The sequence below is a fragment of the Chiroxiphia lanceolata genome, chromosome 4, assembly GCF_009829145.1.
Source record: "Chiroxiphia lanceolata isolate bChiLan1 chromosome 4, bChiLan1.pri, whole genome shotgun sequence".
NCBI lineage: Eukaryota > Metazoa > Chordata > Aves > Passeriformes > Pipridae > Chiroxiphia > Chiroxiphia lanceolata.
The window spans coordinates 46,497,954-46,521,628 of NC_045640.1; the positions used below are offsets into that span (position 1 = coordinate 46,497,954).

A 23,675-nucleotide genomic window follows, 5' to 3' on the forward strand; every position below is an offset into this window, starting at 1 on the left:
TGTGATCCTTGTTATTTTCTTCAGCTTGTAAATTCAGCTTTTTGAATAATGTCTTCTTAATTCTAGTAAACTCTTTCACTTACTGTTGGTCATGCTGGCTTCCTTCACTATATCAAGCCCTTACCAAGAGAAGGTATGCATTAGCATGGCATTCCCAGTGTTGCTTTTGTTAGTAGTTTTTATGCTGTCTGCAAGGACATAATTCTCTTACCTACCACTCTTAGCTTATTATTAAAAAAACTTACCGTTTCTTTCACAGCATCACTTTCTGAAGATTAGTGCATCATGCTGGATTATTTTAGCAGGCATTTCCCCTGTAGATGAGTCTGAGTGTGTTATAGCTACTATTAAAGACAATTCCAACTGTAAGGTTTTGCATCAGGTGTCACTTGGTACCAGCAATGTAGTTGCATTTACCCTTGTGGCCTCCCTAGGCACCTTCTCTGTAGAACAGGCACTGATAGCATCCAAACATTTTTCACCTCCTAAGTCACCCAAAGCCCTTGTGTTTTCTTCCCTTGCTGACTCTGATTTCTCTCAGCACATCAGTTATCACTTGCTCATACAAACCCATCATTGACTTCAGAGGTTGTATGGATAATTTAGTGTCATCAGTTTAGTTCTAAATGAAAAGAACTGCAAATACTTACATGCAAGAAGAGGTGTATTTACATAACCATTTCTAAAAGTATTGTTTAAGTTGACTGAGGAGGCAGCAGACGAATGATAAAAGGGGAGGAAAATGCCAAAATAGGGCATTGTAACTGATGATGGATGTGTCATTGATGAACAAGAAAATTGAAGTGATTTGATTAGTCTTTTCCAAGTAATATATGTCTACTTATAAAAGAAACTTATTTCTTACAGATTAAATTCTTTAGAATATTCATGTTCTAATAACCGTAACTTTTCAATTGGAAGTACAAGATAAATTCTCTGCCTTTTTTCCTGTATTTGCAAGGCTTCTCTTCAAAGGAACAGTGAAGTCTGTTTGACTGGATTATAAAGGCATTAAATTCTAAAATTTGTAAATTATCACTGTAATGCAATAGGAACGTTTTGTGTATTTAATTTTATGAATTATTTTATATTTAATGTTTTAATTTGATTCCAAATTATGATGTATAAATACTTATTTTATACAGAGCACTGAAGCTGAAACGCAATCAATTTGCAAGTGTTGTTCTTAACAGAGTTCATTCTGACCCCTGTTTCAATAAAATGAGTGAAATGCTGATTTGAATTCATGTTAGTAAAGAGAATGGTCAAATTATTGTATTCTAAGAAGCTTTTCTTTCATAATTATGTGAAAATCTTACAAACTAAAGCCCGTAAAGTTTCTAGTTGGAAGGGGAAGGAGGCAAAGCAAAGTAAATATATAAAGATGGAATGGGAGAAGTGGTAAAAATAATAAGATATGTAAATAGAAAAGGGAAATAAAAGATTGTTAGTCGACTGTAGTGGGAAAAAGATTGATGTACATACCCACCGGGGAATGAGATGCTGGAAAGCAGTACCATGGAAAGGGACTTGCAGTCCTGATCGATGGCAAGTGGCACATGAGCCAGCAGTACCCTGGCAGCCAGGAGGGCAAATTATGTCCTGGGGGCATCAGGGAAAGCATCGCCAGCCGGTCAAGGGAGGTGATTGTCCTGCTCTGCTCTGCACTGGGGTGGCCTCACCTTGAATATTGTGGCAGCTTTGGGCACCACAATATAAGAAAGATATTAAGTTATTAATATCCAAAGGAGGATAGTGAGGATACTGAAGAGCCTTGAGGGGAAGCCTTTCAAGGAGCGACTGAGGTCACTTGGTCTGTTCAGCCTGGAAAAGAGGAGACTGAGGGGAGAGTTCATTGCAGTCTACAACTTCCTCATGAGGGGAATAGAAAGGGCAGACACTGATCTCTTCTCTGTGGTGACCCAAGGGAATGGCCTGAAGTTGTGTCAGGGGAGTTTAGGTTGGATATTATGAAAAGGTTCTTCACGCAGAGAGTGATTGGGCACTGGAACAGGCTCCCCAGAGAAGTGGTCACAGCACCAAGCCTGACGCAGTTCAAGAAATGTTTGGATAATGCTCTCAGGCATGCGGTTGTGACTCTTGAGGCTGTCCTGTGCAGGGCTAAGAATTGGACTTGATCATCCTTATGGGTACCTTCCAACTCAGGATATTCTATGACTCTATGAAGATTATGATAGCAAGTAGAAAGAGACTGCAACAGCAAAAAAAACAGCAGTTTTGGTTCCCTGGTGTTCCAGTGTGCATCTTCTTCAGATTGCTTTAACGTTGGTATGCAGGCCTTCCCCAGTTATCTGGCATGACTGTTTGGACAGGAACCTCTTGTTAACACTTGTTTGTGCTGCCAGAACAAAACAAAATTATTTCCTTAAAAAGCGGGAACAGCAGCCTGAACAAATAATTAAAGCACAGGATTCTAAGGCTTCTGACCCTGGCTGACAGCACGACTAAAAATATATGTATTGGTGCTGGAAGAGGAGAGAAAGTTGTCTCATCTTGCTCTCCTGGACTGATAAGCATTTGCAGCTTGCAGTTTGACAAGATTGATGGGCTGAGACTTGGGCTGCAGACTGTGCTGGCTGGCACTAAGGTGCTCTCAAAAACTGCAGAAACTTCACTCTCTGGGCCCCATTGCTCAAACCAGCAGGAGTAGCATCTGTTCTTCCCTGTGCACTAAACTTGAATCACAGCTTCCAGTGTGCAATTTAACAAATAAGAAGTTCCAGCTGTTGCCATGAGAAAATCCTGTGTGCCTGTGTTCTCAGTCCACTAGCCCAGATGAGTTTTTTTCTCTGGCTGGCGGATGTTACTAGCCACTCTTTGGACTAGTAGGGGTTTGAATACCCTCTGATGACTTTAGTTAACCTTGCTGGGCCAGTTTCTTCTTCTCACCTTGGCCTCAGCAAGAGCCAGTCATGCCTCAGTGCCTCACCTCAGACTAGAATTTCTGACAGATTCTAGCTGATGAAAAGAAGCAACAAAAATGGCCATGCTGGACACAACGATACTCTAAGTAGTTTCTGTGGAGTGTTCTGCCATGTCTTTCAAGGCAGCATACATCTCCTTTCAGTGTTAAATAACATCAGCAACATTCCTTTAGGAGAAGAGAGTAGATATTTACTGTAATTTCTTCTCTCTGTAGCTCAGTAAGCCACTATTCCCTCAGTTGTCAGCATCTGTCACCAAAGAAACAGTGTATACTCCTCTGCTTCTCTGATAATCCATCTCAGAGTTCATCCCCTTGTGTCATTGAGTGCTACCAGAGATGTATTCTGTGCTTCTGAATCTGGGAAAACTACAAATGCTACTTCATGTTGGAAGCTCCAGAATTTTTTTGTATTGCAGTTCCATCCCCAGCTAAACATTCATTATTTGCATGTAGAAATGGAAGAGATTCTTGTAAGTGTCAGTTTTCTGAGTATACTGTGGTTTTGTGAGGGAGGTTGCTCAGCTTTTTTGACACATCCTCTGTGGAACTATTTTGCCAAATGGGTGTTAGGTCGAGATACGTGCAAGTACAGAAGAGTTTTGGGACAGGGAGGAGGGTGTTGCATTTTAATTCTTGTTTAGGAAGATGTCAAGGATCACTAGTGCCCCGTTTACAGGACCTGCTGTTAGTAAAATCCTTCAGAGATCAACAGTTTTCTCATTTAAAGATTTAAGTGTCTCTCCTAGCCCTTTACAATTTCCCTCTTAGTCTGTCCTTCTGGATGCATCTGAAAGTAATGGCAGCACCTTGGTATGGAGCTGTTAGGGAACTAAGCTTCCTCATTAATATTTGGGAAGTTATGATGCTCTTTCAGGTTTGATTTTGCTTCCTTTTCTCTGAAATAATGAATTTGAGTTATTGTCTTTTTTTTATATAGTTACTGTTAAGAGAATAACTTCCAGAGCTATCTACATGGATTAAGGATCTGTCATCCTAGTGTAAATATAATAATCTCTATAATTTTGCAAGTCAAGTGTCACCGTCTGAAGAAACCTGCTGGTTGAGGGAGACAGGGTTTTTCTTCTGGAATTTAGTAAGGTTTTTTTCATGGTTGTCTTCAAACATGCACCTTAAGCTTGCCTCTGCGGATGAAACTTTCTTTTGTTGTGTGGTCCTGCAATGCTTGCATGTTTTCTCTCCTGTTAGGAAAGACGTCTTTGCCCTTTACCCTCTTTTGCTTGGTGGCACTATGTGCTACCAGAAGGCGTTCCTGAGCAGAAAAGTAAAACCACTTATTTACTGTTCTGCCTTCTTTTAACCTTGAGACAGAGACACTCCAGTTATTTCTTTGTCTACCCTTCTGCAAAATTATGCTTGTCATCCTGTTTGTCCTTCCCTACCCCAGGTATGTAGGTGATTAAAAAAGCTCTTCTGTGATAAATCTCCTGCCCCCTTATTTGTCAACACTTAATCCAATTTGCAGTACAACAGGTCACTATGTTAATGTGTAGAACTGATGCCAACCCTTGTCACACAGTCTTAGAGATTCAGACGTGGAGTCAGAAAATTGTGTTGTCTCTCAAAGGTCAGATCTACTAAAGAAACATTTAGTAGTGAATAGTGTGGACAGTACAGCCCCCTGTGAAACAATAGAGTTGAATACTCACTGGATATGAGGAGTAGAAGAGTCCTGGTCTTCACCCAAGTAAACCTTTTCCAAATGAGGGCTTATTCTGTCAGTGTGTTTGCAGTATTTTTAGTCTTCTGTTTCTGTGGTTTTTAACTCTTATAATTTCCTGTGGTTTATGAACATTTTTGCCCAGTGATGCTCTGCCCTAGCACTACTGTATCTGTGAAATCAAGCTGGTTTTGTCTTTGCTGGTTTGCAGCTCAAAACAGTTGGTTCCTTACCACCACCACTACCCCTACACCTGCTAAGGGATCATCTGATATACCAGAGCGCTAAATTAAGATACCATGTGACTTGCAGATTCTGAATTAGTGAGCTGTTCAGTTCGTTTTCCCTGGCATTAGCTGTTAGGAAGCACTGTATTAAATTTGTGACATGATGTTTTCCTGAATTTTACCGTACTAAGCCTGTCCTGTTTGTCTGTCTAATTAAGTACTACTGGCTGTGTTCTTAAGATGAAGCAGTGGAATTACCACTGGAAACAGCGGAGTGAGAAATGTCTTCCTTAAGCATTTCATAATCCTTATCTTTAGGAATTTTGTTTATTTGTAGGTTTTTTTTGGTTTTGTTTACTTGTTTGTTTTAGGATTTTTTAGATAAGTAGTTTAAGCTCTTCATCCCTGTGCTTATTTATCTCTGGAGTTGCAGCTAGCTCATCTACAGTCAGCAGTCCAACATTACTTGTTTTCCTGGAGCAGCATCTATTAAGTTTGTCCCTAAAGCGTAATTGTCAACCATGAATTTAAATAACTTAGTACTGCTGTAAAATGACCAAGGAAGCTGCACGATCTGGCTGGCGGCAGTTGACAAGCTGTGTGGGTGGTGGACAGCACAGGCCCTTTCTTGCTTATTAAGAGCATGAATCTTCAGTCAGGGTTAGGGACCTTTGTTTCTGTAGTACTTGGTGTGTAAAAAAGAGCATTGTGGCATGAATATAAAATAATTATTTTGAGTTACTTGAAATACGTGTTTCCAGAAGGAAATATTTTGTATATAAACCCAGGCTTGGCACCATACAAACAAATGTCAATGAGGTATTTCCCAAGAAAACATAGAACTGCATTTAAAAACAAAGGTGTAAGATGGGTACACTGTTTAAAGTTAGAATACTAGTTGGTATCTGAGAAGCCTGATCACTTCCACAGTGGAAAAGTTCAGGAATGTGTCTGCAAGATTGTGATGTTGTTGCAACTTGTTTTCTTACTCCATTAATCAGAATGATAAAGTGGTGACAAGAGGTACTCTGCTTGCATCCGGAATGTCTTCCTGGTGTACCCTCGTGATTGATGCAGTTCATTTTAGAGATGTCTGTAAGAGAACAGCATCAAGCGCAGACTAATGTGATTAAAAAGAAAGATTCTGTCATAAATTCTAACGTAGTGAAGAGAAAGTTGTTTGCCTTACGAGGAGTCAGGACATCTTTCAAAACACTTTTGTATAAAACTGTGAAATGAAGGTCCCTTCTACAATTAGAAACCTTTCTGCTCTTCCCTTCATTCAAAGAAGGTGAAACACTCCTCTGAAGGGAGTTTGTAAGACAAACTAGAAATGCTTTAGGATACTTTTATTACTACTGTTCTCTACGGGCAGTATGGTCTGCTTAGAATAAAAGTTTTGTTTGACCTATGTTAAATGGGAATTTGCTGCGTACCTGCAATTTCCAAATCTACCAAACCTGAAGATAATTATAAACATGGTAAAAAAAGTCACATATATTAAAGTCTACAGGAAACATTTTAAAATTCCTCCTTCTCCCTCCTTTTTTTTTTTCTTTTTTAAATGTCCTTTGTCAACATGGTGTTGTAGAAGAGTTAACAATAAGCATACAAATGTCCTTAGATATTTTTTCCAAGTGTTACTTGTTTGCCTATTTGTGTAAGAGCCATACTTACTGGTGCATATCCCTGTGGGGACCGTCTGAGCGTGAGAGTAGTCATAATATCTCAAGGCCAGAACTTGCTCTCAAAATCAGGGCATTGCCTCTTTATCATAAGAATGTCCTTCTTGTAGAAGGTTAAATTAATTTAATTAATTCTAAATGACTATGTAGTGTTGTAAATAAGATGTATGGTGAGACATCATATATGTAATAAGATTGTTGTTTGTTGATTTTAATAGCCTTCTGGATGGCAACTTGAGAATGAGAGAAATGCATTGATTAAGATCATTATCAGATAGCATTATATAAAGATTCGGTAGTTGGAAGCAAGGACAGGGAATATTAGTTCTTACAACAGTTCCTGCAGCTGTTATTAATCATGCAGATAATGCATAATGTAAGATCATTACATAAGATCCCTTGGTTTAAAGTTGCCCTTAAAATGTGCAATTTGAATCTGAAAATGAAGCGTTTGAGGCAGTGGCAGCGTTACCATCTAAGAGCTGCTGAAGACTCTTTAGCAAGATAAGGGAGGGAAGCGGATGGTGCTTGGAGCCAGCACTCCCACATTGCCTGTGGGCAATTTGTTGAAACCAATTTCCAGATTTCAGTAGAAGCTGCTCAGCAGCCTGCAGTGCTGGAGATTCCTCGGGACCCTTGCTGTTTGAGGCCTGTGAACAGGGGATGGCAAGTCCAAGGTGGCTGACCTTAAACAGGGGTCAACAGATCAGCTGTTGATAATGAAGCTGTGTGAAAATACCTAAGTCTCACTGAAAATAATATCAAACTGCTATATATTCATTTTTTTAAATCTAAAAAGTGCATATCTTGTATTCCCAGGCAACACATTATCAAAAAGACTGCAAGCAAAAATACCTGCTTTAGTATAAATCGTAGGTATACGGGTTGACAGTGATTTGCCATCCTGTGTACAGTGATGTTCCTTGAAATGCACAGTACCTGCTTTGACTCAATTACAGCTGCCATAAAACTTTCAAGTAATGTGAGCATCTTGCATGAGGGTCTACTTTACTTAATGAAAATGGAGTTATGCTCTTTTTAATTAAACTAGCAAGCAAGACAGTGTGATTGGCTTGGTAACTGTGACTGTGAGTCTTGGAAGGTAAGTGCCCTCTAGGGATTTTTGTTAGTAAGTCTTGCCAAGTATTGCAAGATATGGGAGGAAGGGTTAATTGATAGCCTAAATAAATCTCTTTTCTTAATACAAAGTAATTTGCTTGATATACCTTGCAGGTGCAGTATATAATAACGCTTTTTGTGATAGATAGTTTCTACTTCTTTGGTGCTATTTACATAGCATGTTAATTTTAAAAGCCAGTCTTTGCTGCCATCATTCACTTGTTGTTGTTGTTATTTTTGTTTTTGTTGTTGTTGGTTTTTTTAGGGCTCATAATCCCATATAATGAGTAGTTCATATTGCACAACGTTATCTTTTAGGTACCAAGGTTCTGTAATTAGCATACAAACTTGTAACTCCAGATTAGTATTTTTAACTGTTAACTATAATATTAATGAATTCACTTTCTTATGAGAAGGGAAAAGCAGTTTTTAAAAAAATCATGAAGGCAGGACCTTCATGCTTTCTCCTTCCTGAAGCATATGTAAGGACAGCATTTATAAGAGCCTTTTAGCCAAACCAATGAGCAACTGGCAGTGCTGGCTTGTGGATACAGGAGGAGCAGTCCTCCAGGATCAGTGCTTCTGCACACCTACGTGTGTGTGTTCACTTGTCCTTGCCCATCAGTCAAGTGGTCTCTGTGGCCCTCTAACTCCCTTCCTCTCCAGCACTGAGTGTTCCTCTGGGATACATGGTTTGCAGTTGCAGAGTCAAACATGCAGACCAGTGGAGATCTCAGACCCATCTCCAGGGATGGTTACAGGGAGCATCAGTTGACTCCTCTTTAGAGAGGCAGCCACAGCATGGGATGCAGCTTCACTGAAGTTGCTGTGGATCAGAAGGCCAGATGTCAGGTGCTTGGCTGCAGCTAAATACTCCTGGTGTGTTGGGGAAGACATGGTATGCTGTGTTCATTCATGGGACTGGGCTGTCTGTGTGGCCTTGCCCAAGGAGAAGAAAGTAGCTCACCTTTCTGAAAGGTGGGGGTATAAGCTGTCCGAAGATTTGGTATGACACTGTTTTGCTTCACTTATGTTGTTTTGCAACTATAAACTTGAAATGTTTTGGGTTCCTTCTCTAATGAAGTTATTTGGCAAGTGCAGGTCTACTAATCCTAGAAATACAAAGTGTCCAGTCCCAGCTTGGGTCATAGTAGTTTTTCTTTTAATTTTAAGGAATGAACAAGACTCTGGGGTTGATGTATCTTTATTGAGAACATCTCTGTTAATGATGTTTAATATGAGTAAAACATCATTTTGGAAGTCTGCCATCGTTGTTTTAGAAGTGGCATACAGACAAGAATGGATGTAGTTTAATCATAGTGAGGTTAAAGGATCCTGCAGTGGTCCAAATGTTTAGTGCTTGCTCCAGTTCCTTCTGGCGTTTAGACCTTTCAATAGACTTACTTTTCTGCAGCCCATTTCAAATTCCTTTCAGGTTTTCTGAGTTACTAATTCAATTGATAAAGCTTGATTTAGTAGCCAAACCAAGGCAACTGTCAGAATAAACAGTACTGAAGTATTCTGCTAATATCAATAGTGTCATCATCTTTATCCACGTTTTCCTTACTGTTTATGATATGCATAAGCCAACTATTTTATAATCGGGGCAGATGTAAAAAGAATGTAATGCCTTCTGGATCAATGTAAGTTGTTAATTCAGTAGTAGAAGCTTCTTAGAGTAATAGGTCCTAACAATTTGAATGGGCGAATACTTAAAAGGTGGGACATGTTTTGTTGCTGTTGGTATTCTGTACTTTGGAAATGCTTTGGGGATCTTTGGGTTAGGGATGTTAGAGATCCTTATTTTGAGTATAGCTAATTCTGAAGATGGGTCTTATGGAAACTTGCATAACTGCTTCCCTAAATTAACTGAGTTATCCAGATGTTTTCCTCAGAGATACCCTGTGCTGTCATTTCTGATAGTACAAGCTGTGTCCTCACTGTGATACACAGGACACATGGTAGGTGCCAAAGTAGTTACTCTTTCTGGAGCAAAGTAGCAATGTGTTGAGACTTTAATGAAATATAATACATACTACTACAAGTTATGGACATACTAAATGTGTATTCCTGGAAATAATAGTGAAATGTGATGTCTCACTTGTAATACTGTATAACGCTGTTTTAATGCTGACAATAAATCTGTACTTGGCATAATACTGTGAGATATGTAAATTTTCCCATGTTTCAAGCTGGTTTATGTATGGGGTATTACTGTAATAAAATTGTATTGTTTGGTTGCATGCCACAAATTGCAACAAAGATTGTTTTCAAATCGTCTGCTGCTGAGCCTTGGGAAGAAGGAAACAGTGTTACTCATTTGTGTAATAAACCAGTCCTTTCAGATTGAGACAGCACACAAAATTTGTTTTGTAATAAAAATATTTTTCAAATAAACTTCAAGGAGAATTACTGTTGTCAACTCAAAAGCTTTCAGTTAAAATTCATACAAGTTATCTATGGAGAAAGGTGTTATTGCTCTGTTATGCAGCAAGGTGCATTACTGCTGCAGATCTGTATTTTGCAAGAAACTGCAAACTGCATACACTTTGCTCTGTCTTAGCACAGTACAGTACAGAACACATACAGCTACTTTTTTGGTGAGGAACTGAAGACAAACATTCCTGCTTTGGTATAAATGCATTATTTCTTGTTCTGCAGTCTGCTTCTTCTGCACTTGTTGCAACAAGTGTACATACAAGCAGTCTTGTAACCAGTGAGTATGCAGCCTAAACTGTATAAATTTACTTGTGAGTTAAAAATACCCCCAAACTCCAGCATTTTAAAACTAAAATCATGGCATCAAAAGAAGAAAAAAAAAGAACCAAAAGAAACAAACAAAAAATCCCCAACCAAACCAAACGTGGGCCATAATTTAAATTAAGTTTTAACTAGGAGGTTCTTATTGCCTTAAAGAATACTTGTATTCTTCCCCACCTTAAGGAACATATTTTGGATTGACAAGAGGAGGGGCCTGCACATGCTGTGTATTTGTTAATTTGGCTAATCACAGAAGGGAACTGTAACTTATCTTGATGCAATGTGTAAGAGAAACTAACGGTACTTCAGTGGCAGAAAGTGCAGGAGTTAAAATTTATGTGGCTCCCATTCTTCATCTTTTCTTTTACAGTCCACTCCTTTACACCTAGCAGCAGGCTACAACAGAGTGCGGATAGTCCAGCTTCTGCTTCAGCATGGTGCCGATGTGCATGCAAAGGACAAAGGGTATGTAAAATTAACTGATTTAGTATCTGTTTGCAGCAGAGGTTTTGTATTAATCAAGATGAAGATTTATTTCTCTGGTTCATGTTGCAGCATAATCTCAAATAGTTGGCTGAGAATGTGATACTTGCTTCCAAAATCTGAGTGTGGTTCATCGTAAATGAACCTTTGTTAGAGCCCTGAGAACAGACAGTTACGATTGCACTTGGTTTAGGTCTTTTTTCACAACTTGAAATTTTTTTCCAATCTTTGTTCTTTACTTCCATGCACAGACTACCCTGTGAAATCATGGACTAACAGCATTATTTTACAGAAGACAGTGGGGGCAAGATACGGGGGCTTAGTGAAAAATGTGCATTGAATAACCTATCTGTAGTTTCATTATGCTGTTGCATATGTATGGATGTAATTCCAGGTAACATCAGTAATGCTCATGTGCTCACAACTTGTGGTCCTTGGAGATGTATCTTGATTGATGCTGCCAGCAAAAATCAAGATGTAGTAGAAGCTAAACTATTCTGTTTTTGCAGTAAGGATGGTAGTTAGGTAAGATATCACAAAAAGTACACAGCAGTCTGAAATGTGGAATTATCCATATTGTGCATTGTTCTCAGCCACACGTTTCTGATCTGTAAGGTGATGATTTTCATGATGATCTGTTAGAAGGGCTTATTCCTCACATTGTAGAAATTGAGCCCCCTGTTAAAGGCATACATTTTGTATTCAGAAGTAAGATATTAATGAGTGTGTGTTCTGTCTCCATGAGCAAATCTGAGGCACTTCCTATATTTTCGTTTTCTGCTGAGTCCAACCTAGTGTTAAAAGATTTTTAATCAACTTCTTAGCTTTTTTCCTTTCTTTCCAAACCAGTCCTCAGTGTACTTAAACTCTTGAAGTTTGACTGGTTGTAGCACTTCAGTCCATCCATTCACCCCAATGGCTTTTTAAAATCAGAATTGTTGTGAAATGCATAATGACGTGTTATACAAGTAAAAAAAAACAACCAAAAACCATAAGAAGAAAATAAGACACATAAATCCCATAATAAAGCTCTATTTAGTACCTGTTCAGGTAGATCCAGCACTAGTAGGCAAGTTTGAGGTATTTTACACCTTTCAAAAATTTCAGCATCAGTTGGTAGAAAATTCCAGTGTGGATGCTGTAATGAGATTTGAATGATTTGCTTAGAAAGTGTAAAAAGTAACTAAGTTGAACTTGAACTGGGTGCTGGAGCAGGAGGGGAAAGAAAGGGAACAAAGAAAGGAAAACCAATATACTTACTCTGTATTAAACTTTAAATTAACCCAAATGTATTTAGAAATATCTAACATCCTAGTAAGCTCCCACTTTTTTTCAGTGGCATCACACATTTACAATCAGTGTGTTGTTTTGTTTTACCTTACTGTTTCTTATTTATACATAATTTATAGGTAAGTAATGCTATAAACAAATGTAACTTTTCATTTAAGGAGCTAAATTAGATTACATTGATTTTATAGACCTCTTAGGTTCTCTTCAATGGGGTCAATTTAAAGAGAGCCTTTAGGAACTGGGCTGCATTTTCAAAATGGTCACCACTTCTGGTTACTCCCAAAGAGAAGCCTTGCCACGGAAGCAGCTCTTTTTCCACTGGTCCTTTTTTTCCCTTACAGTTGTCATGCACAAAATTGCAATGTGCTGGAAGAGGAAAGGGGAGGGGATGCTGCAGAAGTGGCCAGGTGCATTGCTGTAGTGATTGTCTTTGCTGACTGGCCTTGAGATGACCATCATTTTGGAAGAGGGCAGGTTTTTTGAGTGCTTGGTGGACTGACTAGTCTCTCTCTGTCCCACACATGCACCCATAAGTTGTAATTAAGAAAAGCGATGATAGAAAAATAACAGTTTGGAAAATTTCCCCAAACAAATTTCCCTGTCCTGTGACAAATGCAGTGCTGCTTCTCAGAGCAACTACTTTAAAATTAAGTTTACTTAATTGCTGTCCTAATGCTCTTTGAGTTGATTTTGCAATTCTGGGAATCACTCTCTGTATTTTCCATAAACGGTGAAGGGTTAATTGTTGTTTTCAGTGTATTGTGCATAGTTGATCCGTAAGTAGCCTGTCTTGCTTGGCTTGAATTAAATTCATTTTATCCTCAGCAATAATTGCCCTTTCTGCATCTCCTTTTCAATGCATGACTTTTTTATTAAGTCTTGTGCTTATGACCAAATCCCTGTTATTTACTTTGCTAGTGTCAGTTTTAACTATGGCCTGCAGTAACATAGCTGTACAAAAAATTACAGGGACTCTCTTAGAAGTATCGTGAACAGTTAAATAGGTTGTACTATAAAAAATGGAGTAAAATCAGGTCATTCCACAGTCTGGAACAGCAATTTGAGTCTGCTTTCTATGGATATTTCTACATCTTCATAATATACCCAGGAGTTACGTTAGTGTTATCTGGGGAATTTTACTTTTCACGTATCATTTTAAACAGGAGTTCATATTTAGGCAGAAGCAGAACACTAGTGAGCGAATGGAATGGAGAATGGGACTTCTCCCCCTCCTTAATAGCTTCAAGAAAGATCATGTCAAAGCCACTTAATGCAAATCTTAGTGGTAGATTAAATATCTGTTGCCTGTTAAGACAAAATCACCAACAAAAAAGTGCCCCAAAAACAAGACCCCCAAGCAACAAATCCCCACATTTTAATGTCAAACTTGAGTAATGTGTTGTTTGGCAAGTCAGATTTTTCCATTAGTTTGTGAATTTTATATAAATAGTTTAGCTTTAACTTGATCTTTTCATCTCAGTAGAGAGAAAATTGTTCCTCCTTCCTTAAAAATGCTACTTAAATAAATGTCATTTGCCTTCTTCCATACAGTGGTCTTGTGCCTCTTCATAATGCATGTTCATATGGACACTATGAGGTTACAGAGCTGCTGCTTAAGGTAAGCAGAAGGGTGGAAAGTAATTACTGTAGATTTAGGTATGCATGAGATATGAACTATTTATACTAGAGTTGAAAAACAAGACCTTTGTTTTTGTAGTAACAGGTTTCAAACATCCTATTGTCATTTCAGAAGCCTGCAACTTTAGGTCTCTGTGTGGAACAGTGTACATGTTTTTTCCCCACCTAATTTCTTTGGACTGATAGTAGAGTTTAATTTATTTGAATTTTTCCATGCAAAAATTAGCTTACATAGAAATTCCCAATTTTTTTTTGAGGATTCAACAGTATTTTTGTGTATACTGATATTTTAATTATTTTTTTTGTGTGTGTGTTCATATACGAAAGAGTGGGACCAACTTTATTTAATAAAATGAAAATTTGTAAGCTTTTTAGTTGTAGAAGATGATTTCTTACTAATCCGAGGCTTTATTTGCTGTGCCAGCATGGTGCCTGTGTGAATGCTATGGACCTCTGGCAGTTTACCCCCCTGCACGAGGCTGCTTCCAAGAACCGCGTGGAGGTCTGCTCCCTCCTGCTGAGCCACGGGGCAGATCCCACGCTGGTCAACTGCCACGGCAAGAGCGCCGTCGATATGGCTCCGACGCCTGAGCTCAGGGAGAGACTGACCTGTAAGTGTTCTCAGACTGCAAACAGTTGGTGGTGGGTGCAAAGGGATGCTTTCCTTTCAGGACAGCTTCCTTGAGTGTCACAAGTGGATGCAAAGCAGCAGAGGAGCTGCAGCTGTGCTGCTCGCTTTGAAGTGTGCAGGTACCTCTAATATACTGTTTGTGATATTGCCCAGTTTTCTTAAGTTTAAAATTATTAAGGCACTGCTGAATCAGTGACCGTGGTTTTTCTAATGCTTGAAGTCCAATTGAGTCACATAAGAGCCTCTATATTGAGGCTCTTTACTGCACTTAAATGGAAGCTTCCAAAGCGTAGGTACCTTCGGTGTGCAAACTTGGAGGTTGAAATTCCATCACCTTCTTTTGCAGTCTTTTCAATCCTTATGCTGCTTACAAAACAGTCTTTCAGCTCTAATTTGAATTCCTGTGTCTTTGCTAGCCCTCTTTGAGGGATTTGTTTTCTCAATGTAATAAACTGTAAAAGATAATTAATTGAGACAAGTATGGAAACAGAGTATTATGAAATTACAGAAAACTTCTTGAGAACTAGATTCTCAATTATAAAGTTTTTGGTTTTGTCTGTCACCTTTCCAGTAGAGCAAAAACCCCCTGACGCTAATCATGTGATCCTGCACTACTCACAATCACAGATAGTCAGGTTTTAGTCTGTCACTATTCTTTGCATGTGAAGGTGGTGAGATCATGTACAGCAGAAAACTTTAATCTAGGAGAAAAGAGGAGGACATTAGTACCTTTTACCTACTTCTCTTCTTTGTATTCTGGGCTAAAGTGGAAGATGCTTCTGGCTCTGAGGAAGGTTAATTTACCATGTATTTAAGTTAACAAGCAAAAAAAAAAATCTATTTAAACTTCGTTTTATTTCTATATGTATAGTTCCTCAAGAGTAATGGGGAAGGATTCATGTCCATTAATATCCACTGAAATTTGTATACGAATGTGACTGTTATGTCAAATTTGACAGTATCTTGATGGGACATCTTGTATTTTCATATGCCAAGTATCATGTTTATTATCTTCTTGAGTTGTTTGATTTTTGTACTTTGGGAATAAAATTACATTATAGTTGTTATTTCAGGATTTATTTGTACTTATACTTTGAGTAGTGCTCTGTTTACAAAGAAATTTGAATTATATTTGAAATTAAAATTTAGAAGTTATTAATATTTATTTCTATGTATAAATCCACAAATACACAAGATGTTAAAACAAAGCTGGGAGAAGAAAACCCCCCTTTAAGAAGTTCAGTATTTCAAGCTCACTTATGAAAGAAAAATACTGATATTTTTACTGAAATCAAGGTGGTTTTTTTTCCTAGTTCCCAGGGTCAGACATCATTTTTGCTAACCTACCTTTCATATGTATATTTTAAGAGAAACACTCTCATTCCTTTTCACATTCAAAGTTATTTAAAACTAAAATGAACTAGTTGCTGACCTAAACAAGATGTGAACATAACAAAATTACTTCTCTGTACTTGCAAAGACATATCTGCGTCAAAACCTGTCTCTCATCTTCATAGCAGACTGACTTCAAATGCTTAGCCAGTTAGCTTTCTTTAAGACCAATAGTTTAATATTTTATGTATGCATTGTTGCTATTTTTTATTGTTGTTATTTTTTATAATTTTATATGAATTATATCTATTTAGGCTTTACAGTGAATTTTTTGTCATTGTAAATACAATAGGGTTTTTGAAAAGCTACTGTAATGTGTTTTTTCTGAAGAATATGTCATAGCACTGTGCTTATTTGAACTCATACATAGGTAATTTAGAGGTCACATATGTATTTAATGTCAAGTGGGTGGAAGATAAGAGGGGGAAAAGCTATAAGGATTTTACTTAAGGAATCACTTCCCCTCTTCTTTAGAATGTCCCTTTCGTTTCAGCAGAACATGTTTTATGTTCTGTGTCCAGGCCAGCTACTACCTGAAGACATGCAGAAACACTCCTATTTCCTCATAATTGAGTATAGCTACCTGTCTCCTATAACATTTATAAATGTGACATGTTGCTGAATATTAAATGCATCTTTTTCCTCTAACAGATGAATTCAAAGGACACTCTTTACTGCAAGCAGCCAGAGAGGCAGACCTAGCCAAAGTGAAAAAGACACTTGCTTTGGAGATCATTAATTTTAAGCAGCCACAGTCTCATGAGACTGCACTGGTAAGATTATACAGTCAATCCATTTGTTTTATGATAAATGTGGTGGTAGTTTGGCAGTCAAGGAGTTTTATTTCTACACTATGAAAATACATTCATCATCTGAGATTGAGGATTTGCCATCAAACACTTTATATATTAAAATAAAATCACTGTTACAGAAAAACACCATATAAATTATTTTATTACTTTTTTCTTCCTTCTAGTAGATTACAGAAGCCCTCCAGCCAATCCCCAACCTTTTCTTTTTTCATTTCTCTTTCTTTTTTCCCCATCACCCTCTTTTTTTGTTGGTCAGTTGCTGTGTTTTTTCTGGGGTTAAATTCTGTCCTGTGGTCCAGTGTTTCCTTCATGTTTTATATTGACAAGCTTGGATTACAATTTTTCTTCATAGGTATGTAAACTCATTGTGAAAGGGTCTTACAGGATTGGAATAATACTGACAATGCCACATTAGCTATGGAAACAGGGGTCTTTGAGACTTTCCTGGCAGTATCCTGCTCTTATTTAATTGTTTGAAGAAGCAGTGGAGGCAAAGAACACAGCCAGTATCCCAGATGCAATGAAGATATTGAAGCTAAGTGGGACTGGTGGTATTATTAAAACCACTATAGTTATGATACTTTATTCCAGTGGAACATTTTCTTCACAGTGGTAGATCTCAGCCGTAGGCTGATACAACTGCATATTTAGTGTTACAAACATCGTGATTGTGATCAGAACACTGTGTGTTGAGTACCAAGCATCCATATGTTCTGTTTCCTCTGTGGAGGACTCAGCATCCTAGCCTGAACTTAGAAGCAAGATAGAGAAGAGAGATTTATAGACTGAATGTGAAAGCAGTATGAAATTTGCAATGACGTTATCCTTTTCTTCCTGAGTATATCAGCTGCCCCGCTGTGTGACATCTCTTTAGCTGTGTAATGATCACTTCATAGTCCTATGATGTTCTTTGCTCTTTTCCATCTGCTCATTCTGCAGAGACAGCTGGGCCAAACGGGATATTTTAGCTCTACTGATGTATTTCTTTCAGTGTTCAGTAAGTGTTTGACTGTGATTTTTCAATTTTTGCTTCCTGTACTTGAGATTTCCAAGTGGTCTCCAGTCCAAGTGGAAGGCCTTATTTTCCAGGATCGGGTGACGTTATGTACAATCTAACTGAGCTATTCCTGCCCTAGGCATAATATTGTTTACCATGGGCCACTGGGGTCTGTGCCCTATTACCCCACAAAGGCCAAAACAAGTACTTGGGTTTTTTTCGGTGTTGCTCTGAAGTTTGGCAGTATTTCACATTTTTGTGTGTTTTAGGGCTTGTTCATCATATTAGCAGGAACTATAGATAGGATATTATCTGCAAAGCCTTAAAAATGCTGCTACTCTTCAAAGCAAATGTCGATCTTTGTGTTTATTGACAAAGCTTGCCTTTGCAAAACTTGGATGTGCCCTGCTGACCAACAGAAATGTGAAAGCTTGAGTGCTTCCTAATGAAGGCTGAAACTGGGCAAAAGATGGTTATTGGTACTATTGCTGCTTATTAGCATTGGGTTTGGGGTTCTATCTCATTGTAAAGGCTGTTGTTTTGCTATTAGAAATTTAGAGAACTCTGTTTCAGGAGACTCTCTGGTTTTTATGGGTTTTTATGGGTTACTGGTTTAAAACATAGGTAAACATGTTAACAGAAACATCCAGAAGTTTCTCCTTTTTCTTATAGTCTGCTTTCTTGAGACATCCAAACTTGAAACAGACATTTCTGGACTGATTTTAAAACCTGCTGTTCAATCTTATCTGGAACCATGCTGGTAATTTCAGGCCTCAGGAATGCATTGATAGAGCCACTGTTGAGAAACAGTGGCAGATGCCAGCTGCATTTAGGAGAACAGTTACACCTAGCTGGGCACTGTGTGGGCTGTGTCCCACAAGGGCAGGTGTGAGCATTGAAAAGCCCTGTGTGAAAGGTCTGTCTTTCTCACAGCGCGTTAAAAAAGAGACTGTAAGAGAAATTTATTGCCTGTTTGCTTATTACATAATCTGTAGTTGGGTTCGTAACACAAATAGCCAAAAACAAGTTCAGGACACTTTGAAGTAGAAGGAACAAAGCAACGTACAAGTCATGTCAATCTGACAAGAGCAGCAGAATCTTAAGGACTCTTTTGGAAGACCCCTGTAGAAAGTTAGGCTCTTTCAAACTGTTTGTCTTTACCTCCTTTGTGCATTATGTGTCAGTTTTGTCCTGATAGCTGGTTAATGTATTTGGGACCATACTGCTTTTTTTTTAAGTGACAAATAGCTTTAAAATGAAAACTGTTTTTCTGAGTAGAATAATTTAGCATTGATCACTAGCTTGTATTTGTTCAGTATGTTAGGTTTCAGCAGAAATATGATGGATTCTGTTTGTAAATTTTGTCATCTGATTTTAACAGTGTAATTAAGAGATGAAGTAATGTATCTTTAAGTTCTTTGTCATCGATGTAGTTGAAATATAATTTATGTTTACTTTTTTTTACAGCACTGTGCTGTGGCTGCTGTGCATCCCAAGCGGAAGCAAGTTACAGAACTATTGCTCAGGAAAGGAGCAAATGTTAATGAGAAAAACAAAGAGTACGTTTCTGAAATTTCTGAATTTTCCAAAAGACTCTCATACTCGGAGTGTAAAACTAATATCTTTTTTTTTTATTTCTCTAGCTTCATGACACCTTTACATGTTGCAGCTGAAAAAGCTCATAATGATGTCATGGAAGTTCTGCATAAACATGGAGCAAAGGTAAATATACTTACATGTATATTATTTAACGCAAAAGGCAAGAAGAAGGGTTATGTTGGTTAAATACCATGTTAGTTTTTATGATAGTTATTGCTTTTTATTCTGTATGCCTTGTGCTTCTTGTGTTAACCTTGAAGAATGTTTATCTTAAATCACTACAGGATCTTCAGGAAGTGCATTTGAAATTAGGTATTCTCTCCAGGTATCTGAATACAGGTTTTAGGAGTCTAGCTTACTAATTTTTAATGAATCTTGCTACTAATTTCTAATAAATGTGGTCATCTAGGTGCCTCTTGTTGCTTTATCTTGTTGGCTTTATCTTGTTGAAAATATCCCATGTCTGAGGTTGCTGACACTGAGTGTAGTAGTCTAATGCTGAGTATGCCTTAGCCCTTGCTTGCTTCTTGTTCTCTCAGTGAGATCCTTTTGCTGTGCCCTTTAGATGTTGATAGGTGCTGACCGAAGTAATTTGTGAACTTACAGTGAAGCTTGTTTAGAAACACATGGTTCAGCAAATTATTAGTTAAAGGCACAGGAAAGTATAACTTTATTTAGAATGTGGTTTAAGCATCTTTCAGAAGTATTTCAGAATTATATTTTTCCAAATTTTGGCAGCAAACTTGACATTTATGGTAATGATATACTTAGTTACTTAATTAAGTCTTTTTATTTTGAATCAGTGGGTTTTAATTTATAAGCCTGTATGATATCTCACTGTCAGAGTTCAGTATCTGATTCACTTCCACAGTACTTTAATGGCATCGTAAAATAGCTTGACAACAATACTATGGCATCACATTTGAGAATCCTGATGCAGTGGTAACTTCCCAAGAAAGCAGGGCCAGAGATAGTCATTAAAACCATTCATTATTATTTTCCCAGATTCACCCTTAGTAGCATACCTATGCACTGGAAGTGAAAAAAAAATGAATTTTGCCATATTTTGAATAGATACCTCATGGCTTTATGGATCTGATTTTGCACAGGAATTGAGTACTGATAGTATTTGGTCAGGCACTGAACTGAATGTGCCAGAGTTTCAGATGTACTGATACCAACATACTACCTGCTTTGAAATACAAGTAGTTGGTGTGCGCTGAGGCTTTCTGGAAAGCCTGCTACTGTACTTTAGGTATTTAAATTAGTGCTCCCTTGAAAATCTAGCTCAGTGTAGTCAGGTTAGGAGTAAGCTCAAAGATCCTTACTGGAAGGCCAAATTTTATTGGTTTTGTCAGTAGTGTGTTCTTTTGATAGCTTTATATCCTGAAGCAGGATTTTCTAAATCATGATCTGTGAGTCACTTGTGGACCGAATGATGGTGGTGAGTGGCCCACAGTTATCTACAGAATAATGCCGCGCTGTGTTCTGTTGTTTATTCCATCGACAGTATGCAAATAGAGGTGGTCATTAAACCTCATTCTTCATTCATATCCTGTATCCTGTGTTATTCTGAGGATAGCCGCTCACATTTACGATCTAGCAAAGCACTTAAGTGCATGGCAGGAGACCAATTGAAGTTAATATTAAGTATATATTTCCATACTGCAATGGATCAGGTCCCTCTTTATCAGTGTCCAAAGTTTCTTAGCTATAAAACAGCACATAATGCAACCATAATTTTTAATGAGAGATAGATCGTTAAGGTTTTATGAGGCACTTTGAAGTTCTCAGATGGGATATGCTCAAGAGGATTTATTAGTTAACTAGGCGTATTTAATTACTCTAAAATGTTTGTCTTGCTTGGATATATCATTTGACCTCTTGCTTTCAAGATTGTGGACATGCAGTTCATCAGATACTTTTAACATTGATATTTCTTTGTTTCTAATTGTTGGGACATGGTAGCTTTAATCCCTGAAGCGTGATACAGGTTTTTGATATTATTATTTTTTTAAATTTATTGTGGTTTTGGAAATTTTTTATTAATGTTTACTCTTTTTGTGCCTTGAATTTTAGTTACTTCATAAGATGTAACCAGATGTACTAAGCTGTTTGATCATGTTTAGTTGGTATTTTTTACAAGAGAGGGTTCTCACAGGCTGGTGGATCTAGTCCCACTGCAGTAGCAGCTTCGAACAGCACTCTCCTGCATTTTAAATGCATCTTTTCCATTTTGATGCTTCCTTTGGTGAGGTATTTGCAGTGAACAAACTGATTCTTCTAAGCCTTTGTTTTTGTAGGCTAAAAGCCTCAAACACTTAGTCATCCTTCATAAGGGAACATTGCCATTTCCTATTTATGCTTATAACCCCTTCTCTTTACTAGCACCAGAAGAAATCTCGGAGCTCAGACAACAAGAACGGAATTCATTCCCCCACTGCCTTCCATGATGGCACTTCCATATCTCTGTGTAAATGCTGGACTGATGCATATTGGGATCATGTTTGCCTTTTTAATAGACATGAGATAGTAATACTCGGATCCTTCCTATAATCTTGTAGTGCACAGAGAATCTTGATTATTTTTTTTTTGCTAATTTTGTGTATTTGTGCCCCTCAGCACAATTCTCCTGTGCCAAGATCATTAATGCAAATAGTAGAATAAAATTGTCCCACAACCAACCACTGAGCAGCCTTCCCACTTTCAATACATTCAGTTCTTCAACCAATCCCTATTTTTTTCATATAAAATATTTCACATGTGATCCCGTATCAAATGCTTTCTGAAGTGTGTATAGATGGCAGCTACCATGTCTTTTTTTTTACTTTACAGTCATTTCTTCTCTCAAAGGAGAGGTACTATACAAGTCAGCTTTAATCTACCTTCTGGAAATAACTACTGATTATAGAGAGAGTAACAATTTGAAAAAGATGTGTAATTGGGGCTTCAAAGAACATGGAACTTTCTTCTTCTGAAATTCCATGCCAAAAGGCAGACAGCTGATCCACAAAATAACCAGTAATAGATTTAGGAGACAAAGTCATATCAAGTTCTGAGGATTGAAAATAATTTGTGATTGTATTAGCAATAGAGAGGAAGTTCTGCTGTTTCCTTGAGGAGCAGCTGAGTCAGACAGCAAAAGTGGGCTAAAGTGAAGTATGCATGTTTGCTTAGTCTTTTCTTGTTCTGGAAAAAGAGCTGTAACATGGCAAAGACTGCTTTAGGGAATTTTTTGGGGATGAACAAGAGATGGTTCCTGGTCTTGGAGCTGGATTTAATTTTATCATTGTATACATTTGCTGTTTGAAGTATGTTAGACGATAATAAACAGTGAAAGACTGCTTGAAAAACATGTGCTTGATCTAGACTTATTTTACAGAAAGATTTCTAAGAACGTTAGCATTGGCAAGAATTAACCTAAAGTCACAACTTGCTTATTTTGGTGTGTGGTACTGGCCCTTACTGACAGCATAAACTAGGTTCGTAATTTGAACTGTGAAGAAGTCCTTGGTGCACATCCCTTGCACATTAGCATGTTATTGTTAAGCAATACACGTGCCCTGGAAGATATTTTCATTAACTTGTTACTTGAGTTTGCAGAAGTTGGCTGTCAATTGTACATTTAAAGCACAAGTAAGAAACCTTGGTATTTCTTAGAATTTTCCTCAAGAATGTTGATCATAAATATCTGTGGTTTTAACTGTCATATCCAGTTTTTACTTGCCTGCCTGAACTGCAGTGTCAGACAGCATTTCACATCACGGCTTATTTGATGTTGAATATCCTCAAAATAAAAGCAGAGCATATTTGAAGAATCCTCAAACATAAACAATTTTTATTAGAACGATGAGCAAATCTTCAAATGCCACAATTTTATCTTTGAAGATGATCAAAATCCTTCGTTTAAAAAGAAAATAATTTGAAGGTGGTGAGCTGGTGAAAAAGTGAGTTTTATCCTGTTTTGTTGTATTGCTAGATAGTTGAATATTTTTTGCAACTAACTCCTTGTCCGAATTTACAGATCCATGGGAAATTTAATATGTCTGGAAAGACATTCAGCTTTGTAGTAGTGCAGAAGAACGGAATTAGAGTATTTTCTGAATCGGAATGATTGCTGGAAAGAAAAACCTTTATGCGTGCAAGTTCACTGCTATCTTGGGCAAGTGTGGAGATGTCATGAATGCTCTTTAACTATGCTACACCTCTAAAGGATACTGTTGAAACCATTCTTCTGCAAGAGAAAATGAGCCTTTCTAAGGTCATATCAGAGAGACAGTGTCCCTATTCATGATGGTAGCAGAAACGACTTCATTCTGCTCTGCTGGGAGGATCTTGCTTTATGGATCTTTGCATAATACAGATGTTTCTGTGCATTGGAGTAGCGTGTTGTCAACCTTTCTTGATCATGGATTTG

General features: G+C 37.8%; 1 protein-coding gene across 2 annotated transcripts in view; it reads left to right on the top strand.

The window, feature by feature from the left end:
• The window catches only part of TNKS (tankyrase), a 136,800-nt gene that overhangs the window by 82,056 nt on the left and 31,069 nt on the right, over positions 1-23,675 (top strand). For both annotated transcript variants that reach the window (XM_032685098.1, XM_032685100.1), the window contains 6 exons: positions 10,787-10,881; positions 13,741-13,807; positions 14,252-14,438; positions 16,502-16,623; positions 19,127-19,218; positions 19,303-19,381. In XM_032685098.1, coding sequence (XP_032540989.1) covers positions 10,787-10,881; positions 13,741-13,807; positions 14,252-14,438; positions 16,502-16,623; positions 19,127-19,218; positions 19,303-19,381 — 642 coding nt within the window. The remainder of the gene's footprint in view (positions 1-10,786; positions 10,882-13,740; positions 13,808-14,251; positions 14,439-16,501; positions 16,624-19,126; positions 19,219-19,302; positions 19,382-23,675) is intronic.